Source organism: Odocoileus virginianus, chromosome 17 (genome assembly GCF_023699985.2).
Source record: "Odocoileus virginianus isolate 20LAN1187 ecotype Illinois chromosome 17, Ovbor_1.2, whole genome shotgun sequence".
Taxonomy (NCBI): Eukaryota; Metazoa; Chordata; class Mammalia; order Artiodactyla; family Cervidae; genus Odocoileus; species Odocoileus virginianus.
The window spans coordinates 18,719,787-18,739,879 of NC_069690.1; the positions used below are offsets into that span (position 1 = coordinate 18,719,787).

General features: G+C 49.7%; 1 protein-coding gene across 2 annotated transcripts in view; it reads left to right on the forward strand.

The window, feature by feature from the left end:
* SARM1 (sterile alpha and TIR motif containing 1) overlaps positions 1–20,093 on the forward strand; it is a 25,143-nt gene continuing 5,050 nt past the window's right edge. For both annotated transcript variants that reach the window (XR_011492151.1, XM_070478752.1), the window contains exons 1-8: positions 1–873; positions 6,496–7,114; positions 9,751–9,963; positions 10,282–10,373; positions 10,458–10,693; positions 14,422–14,524; positions 14,600–14,789; positions 19,890–20,011. Coding sequence is in view for 1 of the 2 variants with exons in the window: in XM_070478752.1 (XP_070334853.1) it covers positions 404–873; positions 6,496–7,114; positions 9,751–9,963; positions 10,282–10,373; positions 10,458–10,693; positions 14,422–14,524; positions 14,600–14,789; positions 19,890–20,011 (2,045 nt within the window). In the remaining variant the exon portion in view is untranslated. The remainder of the gene's footprint in view (positions 874–6,495; positions 7,115–9,750; positions 9,964–10,281; positions 10,374–10,457; positions 10,694–14,421; positions 14,525–14,599; positions 14,790–19,889; positions 20,012–20,093) is intronic.

Consider the following 20,093-nt stretch of genomic DNA (forward strand, 5'->3'; position numbering starts at 1 on the left):
TAGGGGCGTGGGCTTGCGGTCCGCCGCTTCTCGGGGGTGGGGCTGCTGCAGAGCATCTCAGCGAACCTAGCAGGAACTGGAGCCACTCTTTGTTCTAGTTGCTGCCTCCTAAACCCTCCCGCGCCTGGGTCCAACTTCCTAGCCTTTCCAGCTCTCTCCTCCCGCCTGTCCCCGACAGCTGGGCCCTGTGTCCCCCACCCCAACCTCTTCGTCCCAGGTCCTGCGCTCACCCTTTCCCCCAAACTTCTGTTCGGAGCCCTTGCCTGGTCCCCTTCTCTCCACCCTCCCTCCTGCATCATCTTCCCCCCGGCTCCGCTCTCGCGTCCTCCTTTTTCCAAGCTCTGGGTCGCTCCGCCCGGCCCCGCCCCTCCAGGCAGGGGATGTCCCCCGCAGCCCCGCGCCCATGGTCCTGACGCTGCTGCTCTCCGCCTACAAGCTCTGCCGTTTCTTCGCCATGTCTGGCCCACGGCCGGATGCCGAGCGGCTAGCGGTGCCGGGGCCGGACGGGGGTGGCCGTGCGAGCCAATGGTGGGTGGCGGGCGGCCGCAGGCCCCGCGAGTTATCGCCGGGGGCAAGCACCGAGGTGCAGGGCGCCCTGGAGCGCGCACTGCCCGAGCTGCAGCAGGCGCTGTCGGCGCTGAAGCAGGCAGGCAGCATGCGGGCCTTGGGAGCCGGCCTAACCGAAGTTTTCCAGCTTGTCGAGGAGGCCTGGCTGCTACCAGCCATGGGCCGCGAGGTAGCCCAAGGCCTGTGCGACGCTATCCGCCTGGACGGTGGCCTGGACCTGCTGCTACGCCTGCTTCAGGCGCCAGAGCTGGAGACGCGCGTGCAGGCTGCCCGCCTGCTGGAGCAGATCCTGGTGGCCGAGAACCGGTGAGGGGGCCGGGCTGGGGCGGAGGGCGCCACGGGATGTGGGGTCACCTGGGTCTCCAGTGCCTCGCACTGTGCCTTTCCTGCCTCACCTCACAAATCCTTGCATTATATCCCTGTTGAGAACCAGCGTGTCCATTTTACAGATGAAGAAACTGAGTCGTGGAAGAGTTTAATGACTTGTACAGCAGTCACAGAGGGAAACAATGGTGCAGTCAGCATTCACTCCCAGAGCTGGTGGGGTGAGGAATGAGACAGGGAGAGGAGGAGTGGAGTAGTAGGTCGTGAATCTGTCCCTGGTTCTGAGGATGTAGGTGGGATCCTCTGAACCCACAGCCCTTCTCTCCTTGGACTGGATATCCTTCTGTGTTACCTTCACTCTGCCATACCATCTCCCTCCAACTAAGAGAGGAGGAGGACACATTGCTCAGAAAACAGGAGCGGGGAATACCTTTCCTCTCTTCCCAGGCTGAAATGAGTGCTAACCTAAGGTTACTTGCTGCCTTCATGTCACCCCTAATCCACTTCCTGCTTTCTCCCTTTTCGTTTTGCTTCATGTCACAGGCAGACATGATCTCATGCTCTGCCTGCTAATGGGGAACAGGAGGTTTTCAGTTGGGATGATGGGTGGGGGAAGGGGGAACTAAAGTGTGGAGCTAGGCAACTACATCTTCCCCACATGAACAAAGATATAGCAGGTGGGGTCCAACTGAAGCCTGGTGGCCCCTCTTTACTGTCTCTTGGAATCTCTCCTGGAATATGAGGATCCCTGACTCACTTTCTCTCCCGTCTCATGCCGGAGCAGACTAGACTTTCACATTCCAGTCTCACACTGGATTCTCAGACCCCTCAGGTTTAGAAGGGTTTGGAAGGGTTGCTGTCCATTTATGAAGCTCTCACAAGTGTGATGGATGTGGATAACGGGCATTTTCAAAAAGTAAAGATAGCCTTGTGGTTGGTGGAAATGATACAACTGTCGAAAATGCATGAATAAAGCAGTTTAAGTTGGGAGACCAAGTTAGGGTTGTTCAGTATGTCATTAATCTTCCTGATGGAGATGGGCTGTGAATGTGAAGGGCTAGCAGATGGACAGGCGCTCACTGGATGTGATAGGCCAGGGCCCAAGGGTGTGTCCTGTATGTGGGATGGGGCAGCTCTAACCTGAACTCTTACAGAAAGGGTGCAACAGCCAACACCCTAAGAAAAGGAGGGCTGCAAGATGCAAATAGCACTATTTTTCAAAGTTGAAAACAATCTTCACCTAGTTTGGGATTACTGAAAGAGGAGTCACACTAACCAGTGTCTCTGGTTCCAAGAAATAACATGCCAGTTGGCATCACTTCAGGACCAAGGACAGAACCCAGTGAGCCAGGTGCTGATCAAAATCCTTACAGAGGAAGGCAGAATTTCCCCACCCCTACTTAGAGAGGAGGCTGGAAGGGCAAGAAGGGAAGGACTGTGGTGACACATTGAGAATTTGTGTATATGAAATCTTTTCCTTCCTCCACCAACCAGGTTCTTCCATCTGTGTATCCACTCCTTTTGCCATTCTCTTTGCTGCAGCTCTCTTCTCCCCAGGGTGCTGCGACACTTACTGCCTGGGGGCTTAGGTCACAGCTTCATTGACCCTGAAATACCAGGAAAAGCCTGACAGGGTAAGGCCCTCTGAGCCTGGTCCCACCACACTCTCACTGCTAGTCCTCCAAAGTCGCAACCTGGCGACTTCCCTAGTGGTCCAGCGGTTAAGAATCCACCTGGCAATTCAGGCATGAAGGTTTGATCCCTGGTCCGAGAACTAAGATCCCACATGCCTCAAAGCTACTGGATCCCCTGTCCCGCATGCTGCAACTAAAACCTGACACAGCCAAGTAAATAAATGAATATTTAAAAATAAATAAATAAAATCACAGCCTGCCCCCTTCAGAAGACCATAATGAGGCAAGTGACTTTTCCAAGAATGCACAGTGAATGAGTGAAGGGGATGGGTTTTAAAAAAGAAAGAAGGGGGGGGGGGAAACTATTGCATTTAAATTCGAATGCAAAGTACAAAAAGGGTACGCACTTAAACATTCTGTCTATCCAGGCCCCTTCCCTGGAGGCAAATTGGAGACATGAGTTTCTTGTGTCTTTGCCAAATCTGTACACATACAAGCACTTGCATATATGTGTATATTATCAATATATATACAGGCTTGTCTGTGTGTATATGGGTACAGTTTACCCCTCCTTTGGAGTTGTGATTTGAACCCAGACTTACAGCCTCTCAGGCTACAGAAGAATTGGGAATTGAGTGAATAATTCTCACAACAAGCACAGAGTTCAACTCTATAAAGATGCCAAGTGCCTAGAGAAAGATGAGGGCTGAGGTTCACGAAATGAAAACTTAGGAGTTCTCTAGTGGCCTGGTGGTTAGGATCCCAGGCTTTCATTGCCATGACCCTGAGTGCAGTCCCTGGTTGGGGAGCTGAGAGCTTGCAAGCTGCATGACAAAAAAAGAGAAAACAGCATTATTACAAATTCAATAAAGACTTTAAAAATGGTCCTCACCAAAAAGTAAAATAAAGTTCTTATCGAATTCCTAATAAATAAATAAATAAATAAAGTTCTCTCTCTGAATTGCTGTTTTTCAACATGCCCTTCCCTTCACTGAGCCTCAGGGAGTGTTGTTGGATTAGATGATTTCTTGAGCAGTTCCTGGCTCTGATAAACTTGGAGTGTATGTAGTCAGATTGTTCTGGAAGCACAAAGTGCTGATGAAGGATCTTGAGCCCTGAAGACAAACAGATGTGAACTCAAATCCTAGCCGCGCCTCCCGCCAACTGTGTAACCCTGGGCATGCCATGTAACGTCTCTGAGCTTTGGCTTTCTCATTGGTTAAAGGAACAACTATTGTGCTGACTGCCCGAGGGGATGACTGGAACGCATCTGTTCCTTTGGGCTGCAGAGAAGCTCAGTGATCAGATCAGCAAAGCTGTCCTGGCCTCAGGCCATGTTCTGGGCTCCGCTGGGCCCTGCAGTGGACACAGTCACAAGCACTGTGGTCACCGTGATGCTCCCTGTCAAGGGCTCGATGGCCGGTGGGGCATGTAAGTCTTTGAGGGGCATCACTGGTGGAAGTCAGGAAGATAGGACACTTTCACCTCAGCTTGGAGTGTGGCAACTCTCCTGCCTGCTCTCCTGGCCTCCAAGCTCTCTCCCTTTGACTGTTGTCCCCACAACAGCCAGAACGAGTTTCCTAAAATCCATGTGTTACCAGGTCACTCCCCTTCCTGAAGCCTTTCAGTGGCTCCCCATTTGCTGTCAAAATGAAGCTCAGGGGCTTCCCTGGTGGTCTAGTGATTAAGAATCTGCCTTGCAATGCAGGGGACACGGGTTCGATCCCTGGTCTGGGAAGATCCCATATGCCTCGGGGCAACTAAGTCCCAGTACCACAACTACTGAAGCCCATGCACCTGGAGCTCCGCAACAAGAGAAGCCACGGCAGCAAGAAGTCCTTACACCACAACTAGAAAGTAGATCCCGCTTGTCACACTAGAGAAGAAGCCTGTGTGCAACAACAACAACCCCAACACAATCTAAAATACAAATAAATAAATTAAGTGAACAAAAACTTTTTTAGAAAGATGAAGTCCGAATGTTTTGAGCTAGCTCAAAAGACCCCCAGAACTCTTTCCTCACTCTTCCCTTGAAACTTCCAACTCAATCACTTGAAGTGATTTCTGCTTTTTGTCCCGTTCATGGGTGTAAAGTGACAGCAGCTGTTTTAATGTTTATTTCTCTGATTACTAATGAATTAGAGCATCTCTTTATTTGCTTGTTAATGTTCTGAATTTCCTTTTGTAAACTGCCCAGCTGTATCTTTCACTCCTTTTCTGCTGGATTTACCACCTTTTGCATGTTGATTTGAATATTTATTTATATATCCTTTCTACATGTGAATCCCTTGTTGATTTTATATCTTTCCTTGTTGGTTTTAGACATTGCAGATATCTCTGACCTTCTTTCTCTTCCTGGAATATGCCATGCTCATCAGGCTTTGGGGCTTTTGTTCTTGCTGTTCTCTCTGCTTCTTATGTTTTTCTTCCAGATACTTGCAAGCAGGGGTCTCTGGACATTTAACTCTCAGATGTCACCTCCTCAGACACATCCCTCTGCCCAGGCACTCTCCATTACATCACCTGGTTTTGCTATCATTTTGATCAGATAACTGTTATTCTGTTCACGCGTTGTTTACTTTACCATTTGTCTCCATATTAGCTGTGTATAAACTCCAGTCTCTCTTTGTCACTGTTTAACTTTAGCCCACAGTGCAGTGCCTGGCACATGTAAGTCCTCAATAAGTGATCTGTTAAATGAATAAATAAATACACTCCAGTCACAGAGCATAGAGTGAAGAGAAATTAGAAGGCAAGTCCAAGAATAGGTATTTCAAGTGACACTTCAAATGATAAAAAGTTAACATTTATAGAGTCTTTTCCATGAGTCAGGTACTGTGCCAAGAACTTTACATGGATTATTACATTGGTTTCATAATAATCCTAGGGGTAGGAATTGTTTCTATCTTGTTAATGAGATGAGGATAAGAATAAAGAAAGGTACACAAGGTCCCACAGCTAGTATATGATAGAGAAGTTACCAGGACCCAGGGGATCTGCTCTAGGGCTACAATTTTTAAAACTATTTTATTTCATTTTTTTGGCTCAGCTGGGTCTTAGTTGCAGAATGCAGGCTCTTCAGTCTTCCTTGCAGCATGTGGAATCTTTAGTTTTGGCATGTTAACTCTTAGTTGCAGCAAGTGGGATCCAATTCCCTGACCAGGATCGAACCCCAGCCCCCTGCATTGGAAGTGCGGAGTCTTAGCCACTGGACCACCACAGAAGTCCCTAGAGCTAGAATTCTTAAACCACCCCACATACTGCTATTCCAGGAAAATGTGTCCTGGAGGAAATGGATGCGACCAGGATGCATGCAAGCATGCAATGCTTACTAATGCATGTAAGCATTCAGTCATGTCCGACTCTTTGTGACCCTATGGACTGTAGCTGGCCAGGCTCCTCTATCCATGGGATTCTCCAGGCAAGAATACTGGAGTGGGTTACCATGCCCTCCTCTAGGGGATCAAACCAACCCAGGGGTTGAACCTGAGTCTCTATCTTCTCCTGCATTGGCAGGCAGGTTCTTTACCACTATCGCCACCTGGAAAGCCCGTGGCCAGGATGGAGTATCCTTATAATCAGAGAAGTCTGGTTCTCCCTGGTGGCTCAGTAGATAAAGAATCCACCTGCAATGCAGGAGACCTAGGTTGGGACGATCCTCTGGAGGAGGGCATGGCAAGCCACTCCAGTATTCTTGCCTGGAGAATCCCCATGGACATGGACAGAGGAGCCTGGTGGGCTGCAGTCCATGGGGTCGCCAAGAGTCAGACACAACTGAGCAACTAAGCACACAGCACCAAAGCAGGAAGTGAGGGAGGTGAGGGAGGCAGGGAGGACCAGACTCACGTCCTATTTGACACTATAGTGAGGCCCAGAGCGGATAACTGACGAGGCTGTGACCCCCATGAGGTTAAGACAAGCACCCCAGGCCACGGCAACTCCATATCTCCCTCCTGTTTTCTCTCCGCAGGGACCGCGTGGCGCGCATCGGACTGGGCGTGATCCTGAACCTGGCAAAGGAGCGTGAGCCGGTGGAGCTGGCGCGCAGCGTGGCCGGCATCTTGGAGCACATGTTCAAGCACTCGGAGGAGACGTGCCAGAAGCTGGTGGCAGCCGGCGGCCTGGACGCGGTGCTGTACTGGTGCCGCCGCACGGACCAGGCGCTGCTGCGCCACTGCGCGCTGGCGCTGGCCAACTGCGCGCTGCACGGGGGCCAGGCGGCGCAGCGGCGCATGGTGGAGAAGCGTGCCGCCGAGTGGCTCTTCCCGCTCGCCTTCTCCAAGGAGGACGAGCTGCTGCGCCTGCATGCCTGCCTGGCCGTGGCCGTGCTGGCCACCAACAAGGAGGTGGAGCGCGAGGTGGAGCGCTCCGGCACGCTGGACCTCGTGGAGCCGCTCGTGGCCTCGCTGGACCCCGGGCGCTTTGCCCGCTGCATGGTGGACGCCAGTGACACCAGCCAGGGCCGCGCCCCCGACGACCTGCAGCGTCTGGTGCCGCTGCTCGACTCTTCGCGCTTGGAGGCACAGTGCATCGGGGCTTTCTATCTCTGTGCGGAGGCAGCCATCAAGAGTCTGCAGGGCAAGACCAAGGTGGGTGCGGGTGTAGGGTGGAGTAGGGATGGGGGTTAGACAGAATCTGGGAAGGCTTCCTGGAAGAAATGACATTAAACTGGGACTTGAAGTATACATAAGGGTTAGGTGAGATAGGGAGAAAGATTAGAAGCTAGTCATTGTGGCCTTGAAGGCAAGACCAAGGTTTTACACGGAGGACGCCAGCATTTGACAAAGACCTTCCTGACAGCTGCAAGGAGTTGTTGTTGCTAAGGGTGAGGCTGGAGCCCAGGGGGTCAGATAGGAGGCCATGGCAGGAGGCATGGGATGGTGGAGGTCCCGGGCATGATAGCAGAGGCAGAGAGAGTAGACAGATTCCAGAGGTACAGAAGAGATAGAATTAAGACTTGCTGGGTCGCTGGGTGAAGAAGAAGAAGGATCTGAGGATGGCTCCTGGCTTTGGACATAGCCTACCCAGTGGGTGATGGCACCCGGTACCGAAATAAGGTGAACTCAGTGAGACAGGTTGAGGGTAGGCAGAAAGTGAATTCACTGGGACACCTGGAGTTTGAAGTGCCTCAGAAATGACCAGCTGGGGCACTCCAGTGGGCCATTTGGTCTATTTGGCTCTGGAGTTTAGGAAGGAGATGAAGTATAGAGACACAGTTTTGGGGCAGGACATCTGTGTGTCAGCTAGAGCACTCCACCTGAGTCCCAAGGGGTTCCCAATCTCAGGGCCTGATCCATAGCCTTTGCCCTCTACTTTAACTTGCTGCGTGACCTTGAGTACCTGGCTTCCCCTCTCTCTGGGCCTTTTTAAAATTTTTGGCTAAAACTCATGGCAAGCAGCACTTTCCTGACCAGGGATTGAACTACGTCCCTGCAGTGGAAGCCTGGAGTCTTAACCACTTGACTGCAGGGAAGGCTTGGGCCTTTATATGTCTATTTTTGTCCTCTGAAAAATTGAAGGAGTAGACCACAGCAGCTGTTTTTACCCTGGATGTGAGACTACTAATAGTTAAATTATCAAAAGTTTTTAGGATTTGTTTTTTAAATATGATAGAAGGTAAAGAGTCTGCCTGCAATGCAGAAGACCCAGGTTTGATCCCTGGGTGAGGAAGATCCCCTGGAGAAGGAAATGGCAACCCACTCCAGTATTCTTGCCTGGAAAATCCTGTGGTTGGAGGAGCCTGGCAGGCTACAGTCCATTGGGTTGCAAAGAGTTGGATATGACTGAGCGACTTTTACTTTCACATAACATCACTATTCTTCCTTTGTATGCCTCTGGAGGTTTGGGGGTTAGTGACCCCTGGTGCACAGAGAATGGTGCACACTGCATGGACAGACCCTGTCTGTATGACCGTAGTCATCTGGGGCTGGACAGGGGACATCAGAGGAATGTGTCTCACTGGTGATTGTCACCCATTTTGTGTATTCCCATAGATCCAGAAGAGACCATTGTGTTAGGGGTCTCTGAGGCCTTTCCCAAGGTCTGGTGTTCTAGGAGCTTCTGATTCTCCTCTCTGCACCCCAGAGAGGGGCCATGGGAGGACTGGTGTTACAGAGCAGGCCATTCTGCTTTGGGAGGAGGGGTTTAAAGGGAAGCACAGAGTGAGGACCCCAAGGAGTGGGTCTGGGCGGAAGCCTCGACCACCAATTCTGGTACGTCTTTCCCAGCAAGGCCAAGTGAGAACCGTCTAATAAAGACACAGTGAGTCCCCTGCAGTGTGCCAGTTTGGGGACTCTAAGGGTGATTAAGACATGACCTCAGCTTCCAGTCCAGTGGAAGTTGCACTGTCACTTAACAACAATGGCATTCAGAGTGTGGCACAAGGCCTAATTGGAGGTATGGGCCCAGCTGTGACAGAATCAAAGCAGCTACATGGCGGAGGTGCCAGCCAATTTGGATCCAATAGATGAGCAGAATTCCCACAAGCAGGCTGGTAAAACTACAGGTCTGGAAATAGCACAGCTGAGGCCCAGAGGAGGGAAAGCCTCCATGGGTGGGTAGTTTGGTGAAAGGGGACGGGAGGAGGAGGGGTGGGAGGAGGAGGGATTGGTGGGCGGGGGCTGCACCATGCCCAAGCTGGCAGCCGTACTGAGATCTAGACTTTATCCCAGGGCAGCAGAAGTTGTCGAGGGGAGACCTGAGAGGGACCTGGTGAATAGCTGAGGGAGCTTCAGGGTGGGGAGTCCACAATACTTGGTGATTTATTGGATGAAGTCAGGGCAAGGGGAGACAGTGTGGTTTCAGTGGGGAGAAGAGATGAGGGGATCACCTGATGAGAACAGCTGACTCATTGGAAAAGTCCCTGATGCTGGGAAAGATTGAGAGCAGGAGAGTAGGGCATCAGAGGATGAGGTGGCTGGATGGCATCATCGATGCAATGGACATGAACTTGGGCAAACTTCGGGAGATGGTGGGGGACAGGGACACCTGGCGTGCTGCAGTCCATGGGGTCGCAAAGAGTCAGACATGACTGGGCGACTGAACACAACAACAGCAACAGGAGGGGAAATCCATAAGTCTCAGTGATTTATTGGGTGAAGGCAGGGCAAGGGGAGGCAGTGTGGTTACAGGGGGGAGAAGAGGTGAGGGGAGGGACCAGGCATGTTCGGGCGGCTGGTGGGTGATTTGGTTGGTCCAAGACATCCTCTCCCCACACTTTCCCCAGGTATTCAGCGACATAGGTGCCATCCAGAGCCTGAAACGCCTCGTCTCCTACTCCACTAACGGCACCACGTCGGCGCTGGCCAAGCGCGCACTGCGCCTGCTGGGCGAGGAGGTGCCGCGGCGCATCCTGCCCAGCGTTCCCAGCTGGAAGGAAGCCGAGGTCCAGACCTGGCTGCAGCAGATCGGCTTCTCCCAGTACTGCGAGAATTTCCGGGTAGAGCCGCACGGGGTCGCCGGCCGGCAGTCGGAGCAAGCGCATCCCGGAGGGCCGCGTGGCCTCTAGGGGCGCCCTGCATTTACAGGCGACAGCACCCCATCCCGGCACCGCTCGCCCGAGGCACCCGGGGTGGCCTTCTGGGGGTGGGAATCCTGTACTCAGCCATTTTCGGGGTCTTACGGTTCTCATCTGGGTCCCGTCCGCCTCCCTCAGCGCCATCTCCGGTTCCCTCCCTTTGATCTTGTGCTGGGTGGGGTCCACAGGCTGAGGAGGGGTGGGGTGGGGGTCTCACCTCACGTCTGACCCCTCCTCCAGGAGCAGCAGGTAGATGGAGACCTGCTTCTGCGGCTCACCGACGAGGAACTCCAGACCGACCTGGGCATGAAGTCGGGCATCACCCGCAAGAGGTACGGAGCCTCCAGACCGCTGGTTGTTACGCCCCCTTCACTCCCTAGTCAAGACCTTGGCATCCTCTCCTCCCTTGGGTGCAGGTTCCTCCGGGAGCTCACGGAGCTCAAGACCTTCGCCAACTACGCTACGTGCGACCGCAGCAACCTGGCTGACTGGCTGGGCAGCCTGGACCCGCGCTTCCGCCAGTACACCTACGGCCTGGTCAGCTGCGGCCTGGACCGCTCACTGTTGCACCGCGTGTCCGAGCAGCAGCTCCTGGAGGACTGTGGCGTCCACCTGGGCGTGCACCGCGCCCGCATCCTCACGGCCGCCAGAGGTGAGCCTGCCCACTGGGGTCCCCACCCCTGCCCCAGCTCCGGCCCCAGTGCCAGCCCTGGAGGGGTGAGGGGAGACGCACCATGGGGACTTGGAGCCTCACTGCGGATTGATTGATTGATCCCTGAGTCGGGAAGATCCCCTGGAGAAGGGACTGGCTACCCACTCCAGTATTCTTGCCTGGAGAATTCCATGGACAGAGGAGCCTGGTGGGCTGCAGTCCACAGGGGTTGCAAAGAATGGACTCAGCTGAGTGGCTAACAGGCTCTTTGCCCTCAAGAAGTTCCCGGTCTGAGCAGTTATGTTTCTCATAGCCCCAAACTAGAAACAACCTAAATGACCATCACTGGTGGTATTTGCATACAAAGGAAATTGAGACAGCAATGGAAATAAATGAACTCCACCCACAGTGTGTACAAATCTCGTAAACATAATCAACACAAGCTTGACACAAGAAGTATACCGTATGACTTTTCTACTCTAAAATTTTTAGTATTAAGAGCTGACGGGGTGATAAAAATTTTTTTTGTTGTTGTTATTTTTTTTTTCCATTTATTTTTATTAGTTGGAGGCTAATTACTTTACATCATTACAGTAGTTTTTGTCATACATTGAAATGAATTAGCCATGGATTTACATGTATTCCCCATCCCAGTCCCCCCTCCCACCTCCCTCTCCACCCGATCCCTCTGGGTCTTCCCAGTGCACCAGGCCCGAGCACTTGTCTCATGCACCCAACCTGGGCTGGTGATCTGTTTCACCCTAGATAATATACATGTTTCAATGCTGTTCTCTTGAAACATCCCACCCTCGCCTTCTCCCAGAGTCCACAAGTCTGTTCTATACATCTGAGTCTCTTTTTCTGTTTTGCATATAGGGTTATCGTTACCATCTTTCTAAATTCCATATATATGTGTTAGTATACTGTAATGGTCTTTATCTTTCTGGCTTACTTCGCTCTGTATAATGGGCTCCAGTTTCATCCATCTCATTAGAACTGATTCAAATGAATTCTTTTTAATGGCTGAGTAATATTCCATGGTGTATATGTACCACAGCTTCCTCATCCATTCGTCTGCTGATGGGCATCTGGGTTGCTTCCATGTCCTGGCTATTATAAACAGTGCTGCGATGAACATTGGGGTGCACGTGTCTCTTTCAGATCTGGTTTCCTTGGTGTGTATGCCCAGAAGTGGGATTGCTGGGTCATATGGCAGTTCTATTTCCAGCTTTTTAAGAAATCTCCACACTGTTTTCCATAGTGGCTGTACTAATTTGCATTCCCACCAACAGTGTAAGAGGGTTCCCTTTTCTCCACACCCTCTCAAGCATTTATTGCTTGTAGACTTTTGGATAGCAGCCATCCTGACTGGCATGTAATGGTACCTCATTGTGGTTTTGATTTGCATTTCTCTGATAATGAGTGATGTTGAGCATCTTTTCATGTGTTTGTTAGCCATCTGTATGTCTTCCTTGGAGAAATGTCTGTTGAGTTCTTTGGCCCATTTTTTGATTGGGTCATTTATTTTTCTGGAGTTGAGCTGGAGGAGTTGCTTGTATATTTTTGAGATTAATCCTTTGTCTGTTGCTTCGTTATTATTTTCTCCCAATCTGAGGTCTGTCTTTTCACCTTGCTTATAGTTTCCTTTGTTGTGCAAAAGCTTTTAAGTTTCATTAGGTCCCATTTGTTTATTTTTGCTTTTATTTCTAAAATTCTGGGATGTGGGTCATAGAGGATCCTGCTGTGATTTATGTCGGAGAGTGTTTTGCCTATGTTCTTAAATGTTTTTAAATGCAAGTGGGTGATTACTGCAAACAAAAAAAAAGTTCCCAGTCTGAGGTGGGTAGGAGGGTGGAAGGAAGGCAGATCTATAAACAAGCACATGAGGGCAGCAGGTAGCATGTCCAGGACTCCAGTGGAAGCCTAGAGGAAGCACCACCTACCCTGTGCACCCAGTCCTGGGCTGTGGAGAGGAGGGGTGGCCTGTTCAGGTCTTGGAGGCTGTATTGGGGGTGGGAGAGGGGATGGTGGTAGCAGGAAGAGTGGTCCAGGTGGAGGGAACAGTGTGAGCAAGTGTGGAGGTAAGACAGCCTGGAGGCCGCATATAAGGGATGCGGGTGGGAAGACAAGGGGCTTATCCTATTAGCCGACAGCTTACAAAGTGTGGGTGCTTTAGGGAGGTCAGGGTGAATTCTAGGGTTCTAGCAGCCATCTTGATTTATTATTTTATTTAATTTACTAGTCTACTATATAGCCAATGTTTATCACCAATTGCTATAGACCAGGTCCTGATTAAGTTTTTAAAATTTTATTTTTGGCTGTGCTGGGTCTTCCCTGCTGCCTGTGGACTTTCTCTAGTTTAGTTGTGATGAGCTGGGCTATTCATCGTGGTGCTCAGGTTTCTCATCATGGTGGTTTCTCTTGTTGCCGAGTGCAGGCTCTCGTATGTGCAGGCTTCAGTAGTTGCGGCACACAGGCTCGGTAGTTGTGTCTCAAGGCGCAAGGGCTTAGTTGCTCTGAGTCGTGGGGAATCTTCCCAGAAGAGGCATCAGATCCGTGTTCCCTGCATTGGCAGGCAGATTCTTCTTCACTGCGCCACAAATTAAGCCCTGATTAAGTTTTCTTTCTTTTTTCTGTTGCATTTTTTTTTCATTTATTTTTATTAGTTGGAGGCTAATTACTTTACAATACCAGATCTGATTAAGTTTTAAATAGATATTATTCCGTCTTTACATCCATTTTGTGCAGTGGGTGTTAATTTTTTCCTAAGTCAGCTTTCAAAACGTTTATTTTTAAAGAATAAAAGAGGTATACTTTAAAAGTGTCCGATTTGAACAGTTTTGAATGCCTACCCCTCTGTAACCACTATCAGAACTAAAGAACATTTCCATCATGGGTTTTAATTTTACAGATGATAAAACTAAGATTTAAATACATTTTCTAAGGTTATCAGAGTCATTAAATGACAACTGGGGTTTCAATCTCTGTCTTACTAACTCATAAACAGACAACATTGTGAGTGTTGTCTGACTAGTATAAGAAGATGGATCTTATCATTCATCCATTCATTCACTAAGTATGCACTAAGCTCGCACAGGGGACAGGGACTGGGCTTTGGCTCCATTCTTTTGCTTGAACCAAAGCAGATTAATTTCTATTATTTTTACATTGCAGCTCCCAATACATCCCTGAGATTTAATTTTTTAAAAACAAGAGGGTGCTTCAGCAAAAATAGCTTACAAACACCTTCTGTAGGGAGTAGGAACTCGTGCACAGTTTTTAAGTGGGGAGAGTGATGCACTTGGAGTTGGATTATTTATTTACTCATTCATTTTTGGCTGGACTGGGTCTTCACTGCTGCGTGGGCTTTCTCTAGTTGCGGTGAGCAGGGCTATTCTTCGTTGCAGTACGCGGGCTTCTCTTTGCGGCGGCTTCTCTTGTTCCAGAGCACAGGCTTTAGAGCACAAGCTCAGTAGTTGTGACTCTCAAGGCTCAGCTGCCCTGCAGCATCTGTGATCTTCCTGGACCAGGAATTGAACCTGTGTCCCCTGCATCAGCCAACAGTTTCTTAACCATTGGACCACTAGGGAAGCCCTCTCTGACTATTTTGGGAGCAAGCCATTCTGCCTGGGCTGGGCTGAGAGGGCTGGGTGTGCAGGGGCTGATGTACCTCGTGGTGAATGATGGGGAAGGCCCACCGTCACCAAGCCATCTCTTGTCTGCTTCAGAAATGCTACATTCCCCGCTGCCCTGCACCGGCGGTAAGCCCAGCGGGGATGCTCCGGATGTCTTCATCAGCTACCGGCGGAACACGGGCTCCCAGCTGGCCAGGTGAGGGGGGCGGGCCGGCAGGCAGCCTGGGGCCTCGGGGTGAGGTCTCAGCAGTGACACTGGACCTTCTGGCAGCCTCCTGAAGGTTCACCTGCAGTTGCATGGCCTCAGTGTCTTCATTGATGTGGAGAAGCTAGAAGCAGGCAAGTTCGAGGACAAGCTCATCCAGAGTATCATGGGCGCCCGCAACTTTGTGCTGGTTTTGTCGGCTGGGGCGCTAGACAAGTGCATGCAAGACCACGACTGCAAGGACTGGGTGCACAAGGTAAGTGCTGGCCTCGGTGGCCCCAGCATTGGCCTGTGGCCCAGGGTGCAGGTTCCCCTTTCAGTCTTTGTTTGTTTTATATTTTATTTTATTTTTATATGTTTCTGCTATTGTCAGTGTTTTTTTTTTTTAATTGGAGGATAATTGCTTTACAATATTGTGTTGGCTTCTGCTGTACAACATGAATCGGTCTTAGTTATATATATATATATGTCACCTCCCTTTTGAGTTTCCCACACATCCCACCCCTCTAGGTCATCACAGAACGCCAGGCTGGGCTCTCTGTGTTATATAGCATCTTCCCACTAGTGATGTATTCTCTTTCTTGTCTGCATATGTCAGCAACTTTCACAGTCCAGCTGGAAGTCAGGAGCCACCACTGTGACTGTATTAGGACTGTAGCAACTTACTTAGCTCTCCAAGCCCCAGTTTTCTCATCTACAAAATGGGGATAACTTACCTGTCCTGTTCACCTCATAGAACTCTTGTGAGGGTCAGAGAGGGATCAACATGCTCTGAAAAATAACCTCTGTGAGGGGAGGGAGGCAAGAAAGCATAGTGATAGGCACAGTGGAAAAGTTAAGAATGCAAAGCTGTGAGTTTAAATCCTGGCTCTGGCTTTGGGCAAGTTACTTAATTCCTATGAGTTTCATGTTTATTACTGGAAAGTGGGATAATTATAGTACCTACCTCCCTCGGGTAGTGTTATAAGGATTAAAAGAGCTAAAATATGTGAAGTGCCTAGCAGAATGCCTGGCACATAATTGCTGTATAATGGCAGCAATTATTATTGTTAATATAATTATTGTGAGTACTACTACTGTGTAATTCCCCATTGTATCCTGAGTGTGTAACACATAGTAAAACTTATTTAGTACTTATAGAATGGATAGATGATGGATGGATGGGTATCACATCTGTAGATTACTAATCATTACTCATTAGTCAGCAGAAACTGGGACCAGGGCTAAGGGAAGCAGTAGTCATATGGATAGAGGCCTTGTCTTAAAGCAGTGAAGGAGACAAGAATATGCCCAGAATGACTAGATCATATATAAATTGGTGTCAGTGTAGAGTCAGGTAGGTGAAATTCTTACTTGCCATAAGAACATGAAGAACAGAAAAAGCATCAAGGGCTGGAAAAATCAGGGGAGACTTCATGGAAGAAGCAGAACTTGAGAAGAGTCTAAAGATTTTATGTCAGTGGAAGAGAATGCATCACAGGCAGGGAAACAATGTGAGCAAAAAACAAAGGGAGGGATGAGAAAAGTGCCAAAAACCTACATGATTACTGGTATTGCCTTCTCATTTTATGGATAAAGAAACTGAGGCTCAGAGAAGTAGAATAATTTTTCCCATGGCCACACTGCTGGGGCAGAAATCAGAATTGGGCTTTGAACTCTTGTCTCTCTGACTCCAAAGCCCATGCACTTTCTTCAGATGCAGCTTTGTCCTATGACTCAGATCTGAGGGGTGGATTCAGCTGACACCAGAGTGACTGTCTGCATCTCTTCCCAACTCCAGGATATAGGAGGGGCTGAACACTGGGTTTGGTTTGGGGAGGGGATTCTGGGTCAGAGAGACACCCTGGAGAATCATGGCTTAGAGTAGGTGGCAGGCAGCCTTCTGAGAGAAAAAGAGGAGCATTGTGAGCTCCATGACAGCACAAACCTTGCCTTGTTTGTGATGCATGCCTGATGCCTAAAACCATGCATGGGACAAAGTAGGCTCTTGCAGACTTTATAGAATAATTGAGTCAATGATCAAACATGATTCTGATGAAGCTGAGATGAGCGGGAGAATGGACTTCCTCCATGAAGTCTCCCCTTGATGCTTTTTCTGTTCTCCATGTTCTTATAGCAAGTAAGAATCTTACCCGCCTGACTTTACACTGACACCAGTTTATATATGATTTAGTCACTCTGGGCATATTCTTGTCTCCTTCACTGCTTTAAGACAAGGCCTCTATCCATATCTACTAGGTTTATTAGGTCAGAAGACTCAACTCAGTTTTCATTCTTACCTGGCTGTGTGATCTTGAGCAAGTCGTCTCTTGGCCAGCCTCTGAATCTGTGCAGTGACCACAGATCCCTGTCTTTGCTTCTGTTCAATTCTGGATGAAACAAATGTCTGAAGGTTCCCCAATAAATTGCTGCAGGGCCAGAATTCACCCAGGTGATCAGCAGAGAGGCAGACAGCTTGGCTGAAATAGCCTTGGACTTGGAATCAGAACGCTTGAGTCTGGGCCCCCCTGGGCTCACATGTGTGTGACTTGGGAGCAAGTCCCTTCGCTGGGCTTCCTTCTTCTCAGTTGTAAAATGGAGAGGTTCCCCAGAAGCCAATCAGGGTTGAAGTTACACAGATTCCTTCCCCAGGAAGGCTCTGTTCCACAAGGGTACTTGATATCCCTCACTGTTCCAGCCAACTGCAAGGAGTGGGGAGCAGGCAGGTGGTGGGAGCCTTCGCCTTGGACCAGTCCCAAAGGTTCCATCATCCCTCCTTGGTTGTTTTTAGTGCTTAATTGCTTCTGGTTTTGAAACTGCTTTCCCCGAAGCCACATTTATAGCGGGTAATCAATATGAAAAACCACAAGTGAACAGCACTCAAAAAGTCCAATCTCTGGGGTTTCCCCTTGAAAGGAAAAAACACTCAATAAGCACTTACCCAAGCACCCATTAATAGCAATATCCTCAGAACAACCTGGTGAGGTAAGTTTTATTATCCCCACTTTACAGAGGAGGAAATAATAACACTTGTTATTTATTAAGCACACACTGCATGCTAACTGCTAGTCTAACACTTGCCGTGGGAATAGCAGTTATTCCTCCCAACAACCCTACAAGATAGGAACTATCATTACCCCTATTTTAGAAATTAGAAAACAGGCTTTGAGAGCCTGTTGTTTTTGCCTCACATAACAGAGCCTGTGTCAGAGAACCCAGATGTGAACACAGATCTGATGATTCAAGAGTGGAACCCCCAAATGCTGTACTATTATATTCATTCATTCAGCCCCTCGGCTGTTAAGTATTTAGCAAAGGCAGGCTGTGGGCAGGGCTTTGTGAAAGATTGGGAGATACAAGGGGACTGAAACCTGGACATGGTCCCCGCCTTTATGTCTGGTGGAAAAGACAGCCGCCTTTATGTCTGTTGGAGAAGATATTAAGTAAATTTCTCACTTGCGAATTTAAATCTCCAACTGTAGCAAGTGCTACAGAGCCTATGAGAGCCTGTAAGAGGAGCATCTGATCTGGTCGGGGAAGTGAGGGAAGACTTCTCTAAGAAAGCTGATTAAGCTCAGATCAGAAACATGAGTTGGTATTAGCTAGGTGAGAGGGCAGGGAAGAATGTCCTAGACAGAGAAAGAAGCACTTGCGAAAAGGCCCTGTGCAGGGAGGGAGGATGGCATATCTAAGAGGCTGCGAGGTCTGTGTGGCTGAGGGGACAGAGCAGAGTGGAGTTTGAGGAGTGAGTTGCAGACAACCACACAGAACCTTGAACCCTATCCTGAGAGCCATGTGAAGTCGTGAATTCCAAGGTGGGGGTGACACAATAAGATTTGCATTTTGCAAAGAGCTGCCAGGTGAAGGGGCAACCTGGAGGATGAATGAGAGGAGGCAAGAATGGATAAGAAGAGACCTGGTGGGGGTGGATGGTAATAAAGGGTTGGAGTAGGGCAGTGGTGGAGGTGGAGGTGGGGAAAAATGAGGGGATTTGAGAAATAAGTAAGGACTACAACTGGCAGGGCTCAGGACGGATCAGTTTGGATGCAGGGGGTGGGATGTGCTCCTTGATACTAAATTTGTTTGGGATTTTTTTCCCATACCAACAACTAGTTCTCCACTCCACCACACAGCTGACTGTCCCACAGTTCAATTCAGTTCTGACGCTCACTACCCACCTAGAACGAGCGTCAGACTCCATGGCTGCTCATTCAGGGGGTCCCCATGACCACCCCTCTCATTTGCTAGAATGACGTGCACATATGCACACTAAGTCACTTCAGTGGTGTCTGACTCTTTGCAACCCCATGGACTGTAGCCTGTCTGGCTCCTCTGTCCAGGGGATTCTCCAGGCAAGCATACTGGAGTGGGTTGCCATGCCCTCCTCCAGGGGATCCTTCAGACCCAGGGATCAGACCCTCATCTCTTATGTTTCCTGCATTGGCAGGAGGGTTCTTCACCATTAGTGCGACCTGGGATGATGTGCAGAATTCAGGAAAGAACTATTACTGGATTATTAATATAAAAAATACAATTCAGGAACATTTAAATGCAAGAGATGCACAGGGCAAGGTAAGTGGGGGGTGGGGGAGTTGGGAGTGTGGGCAGCAGAAGCATGGAGCTTCCATGCCCTTCCATGCCCTCTCCAGGCCCCCTTCTCTGCACCTAGATGTGTTCACCAACCTACCTGGTCAGTCCTTAAGGATTTTATGGAGGTTTCATTATGTAGGCACGATTGAGTCACGAGTGACATCTCAATCCAGCCCCTCTTCTCTGGAGCTCTGGGGGGCAGAGGAGCTGAGGCTGAAAGTTCCAACCTTCTAATCACAGCTTCCTCTTCCTGGCCACTAGCCCCCATCCTGAAGCTATCTAGGCACAGATCCCCATCCCCAGGTCATCTGAGAGGGCTTCAGGAGCTCTGCGCCAAGAATATGTATATATGTTTGGTGTTATTTAGTCATTAAGTCATGTCCAACTCTTTTGCAACCCCATGGACTCCTGGGTCCATGGGATTTCCCAAGTAAAAATACTGGAGTGGGTTGCCATTTCCTTCTCTAGGGGATCTTCCCAACCCGAGGATCGAACCCATGTCTCTTGCATTTGCAGGCAGATTCTTTACCACTGAGCCACCTAGGAAGCCCATCTATTAATATGTATTTACACACACACACATACATATATAGATATATCCATCCATATATCTACATGTGTGTGTGCATTTATTATACCATAGCGGGTAAGGGAGAAGTCAAGGTGGACTTCAGGGCCAGCATCCAACCCTGGGCTCAGCCTTGGGCTACTGGCCCTCCCAGTGCCTGCCTGGCCCCAGGGCCCCCAGATGGGTCCCCAGTGTCATCCTCTTCTCTTCTTTCTCTAGGAGATCGTGACTGCTTTGAGCTGCGGCAAGAACATCGTGCCTGTCATTGACGGCTTCGAGTGGCCAGAGCCCCAGGCCCTGCCGGAGGACATGCAGGCTGTGCTCACCTTTAATGGCATCAAGTGAGGAGGGGCGGGGCGGGTTACCCAGGCCCCCGGCCCGCAGCGCCCTCTGCCCAGCCCTCTGACCCAGCCGCCTGTGTAC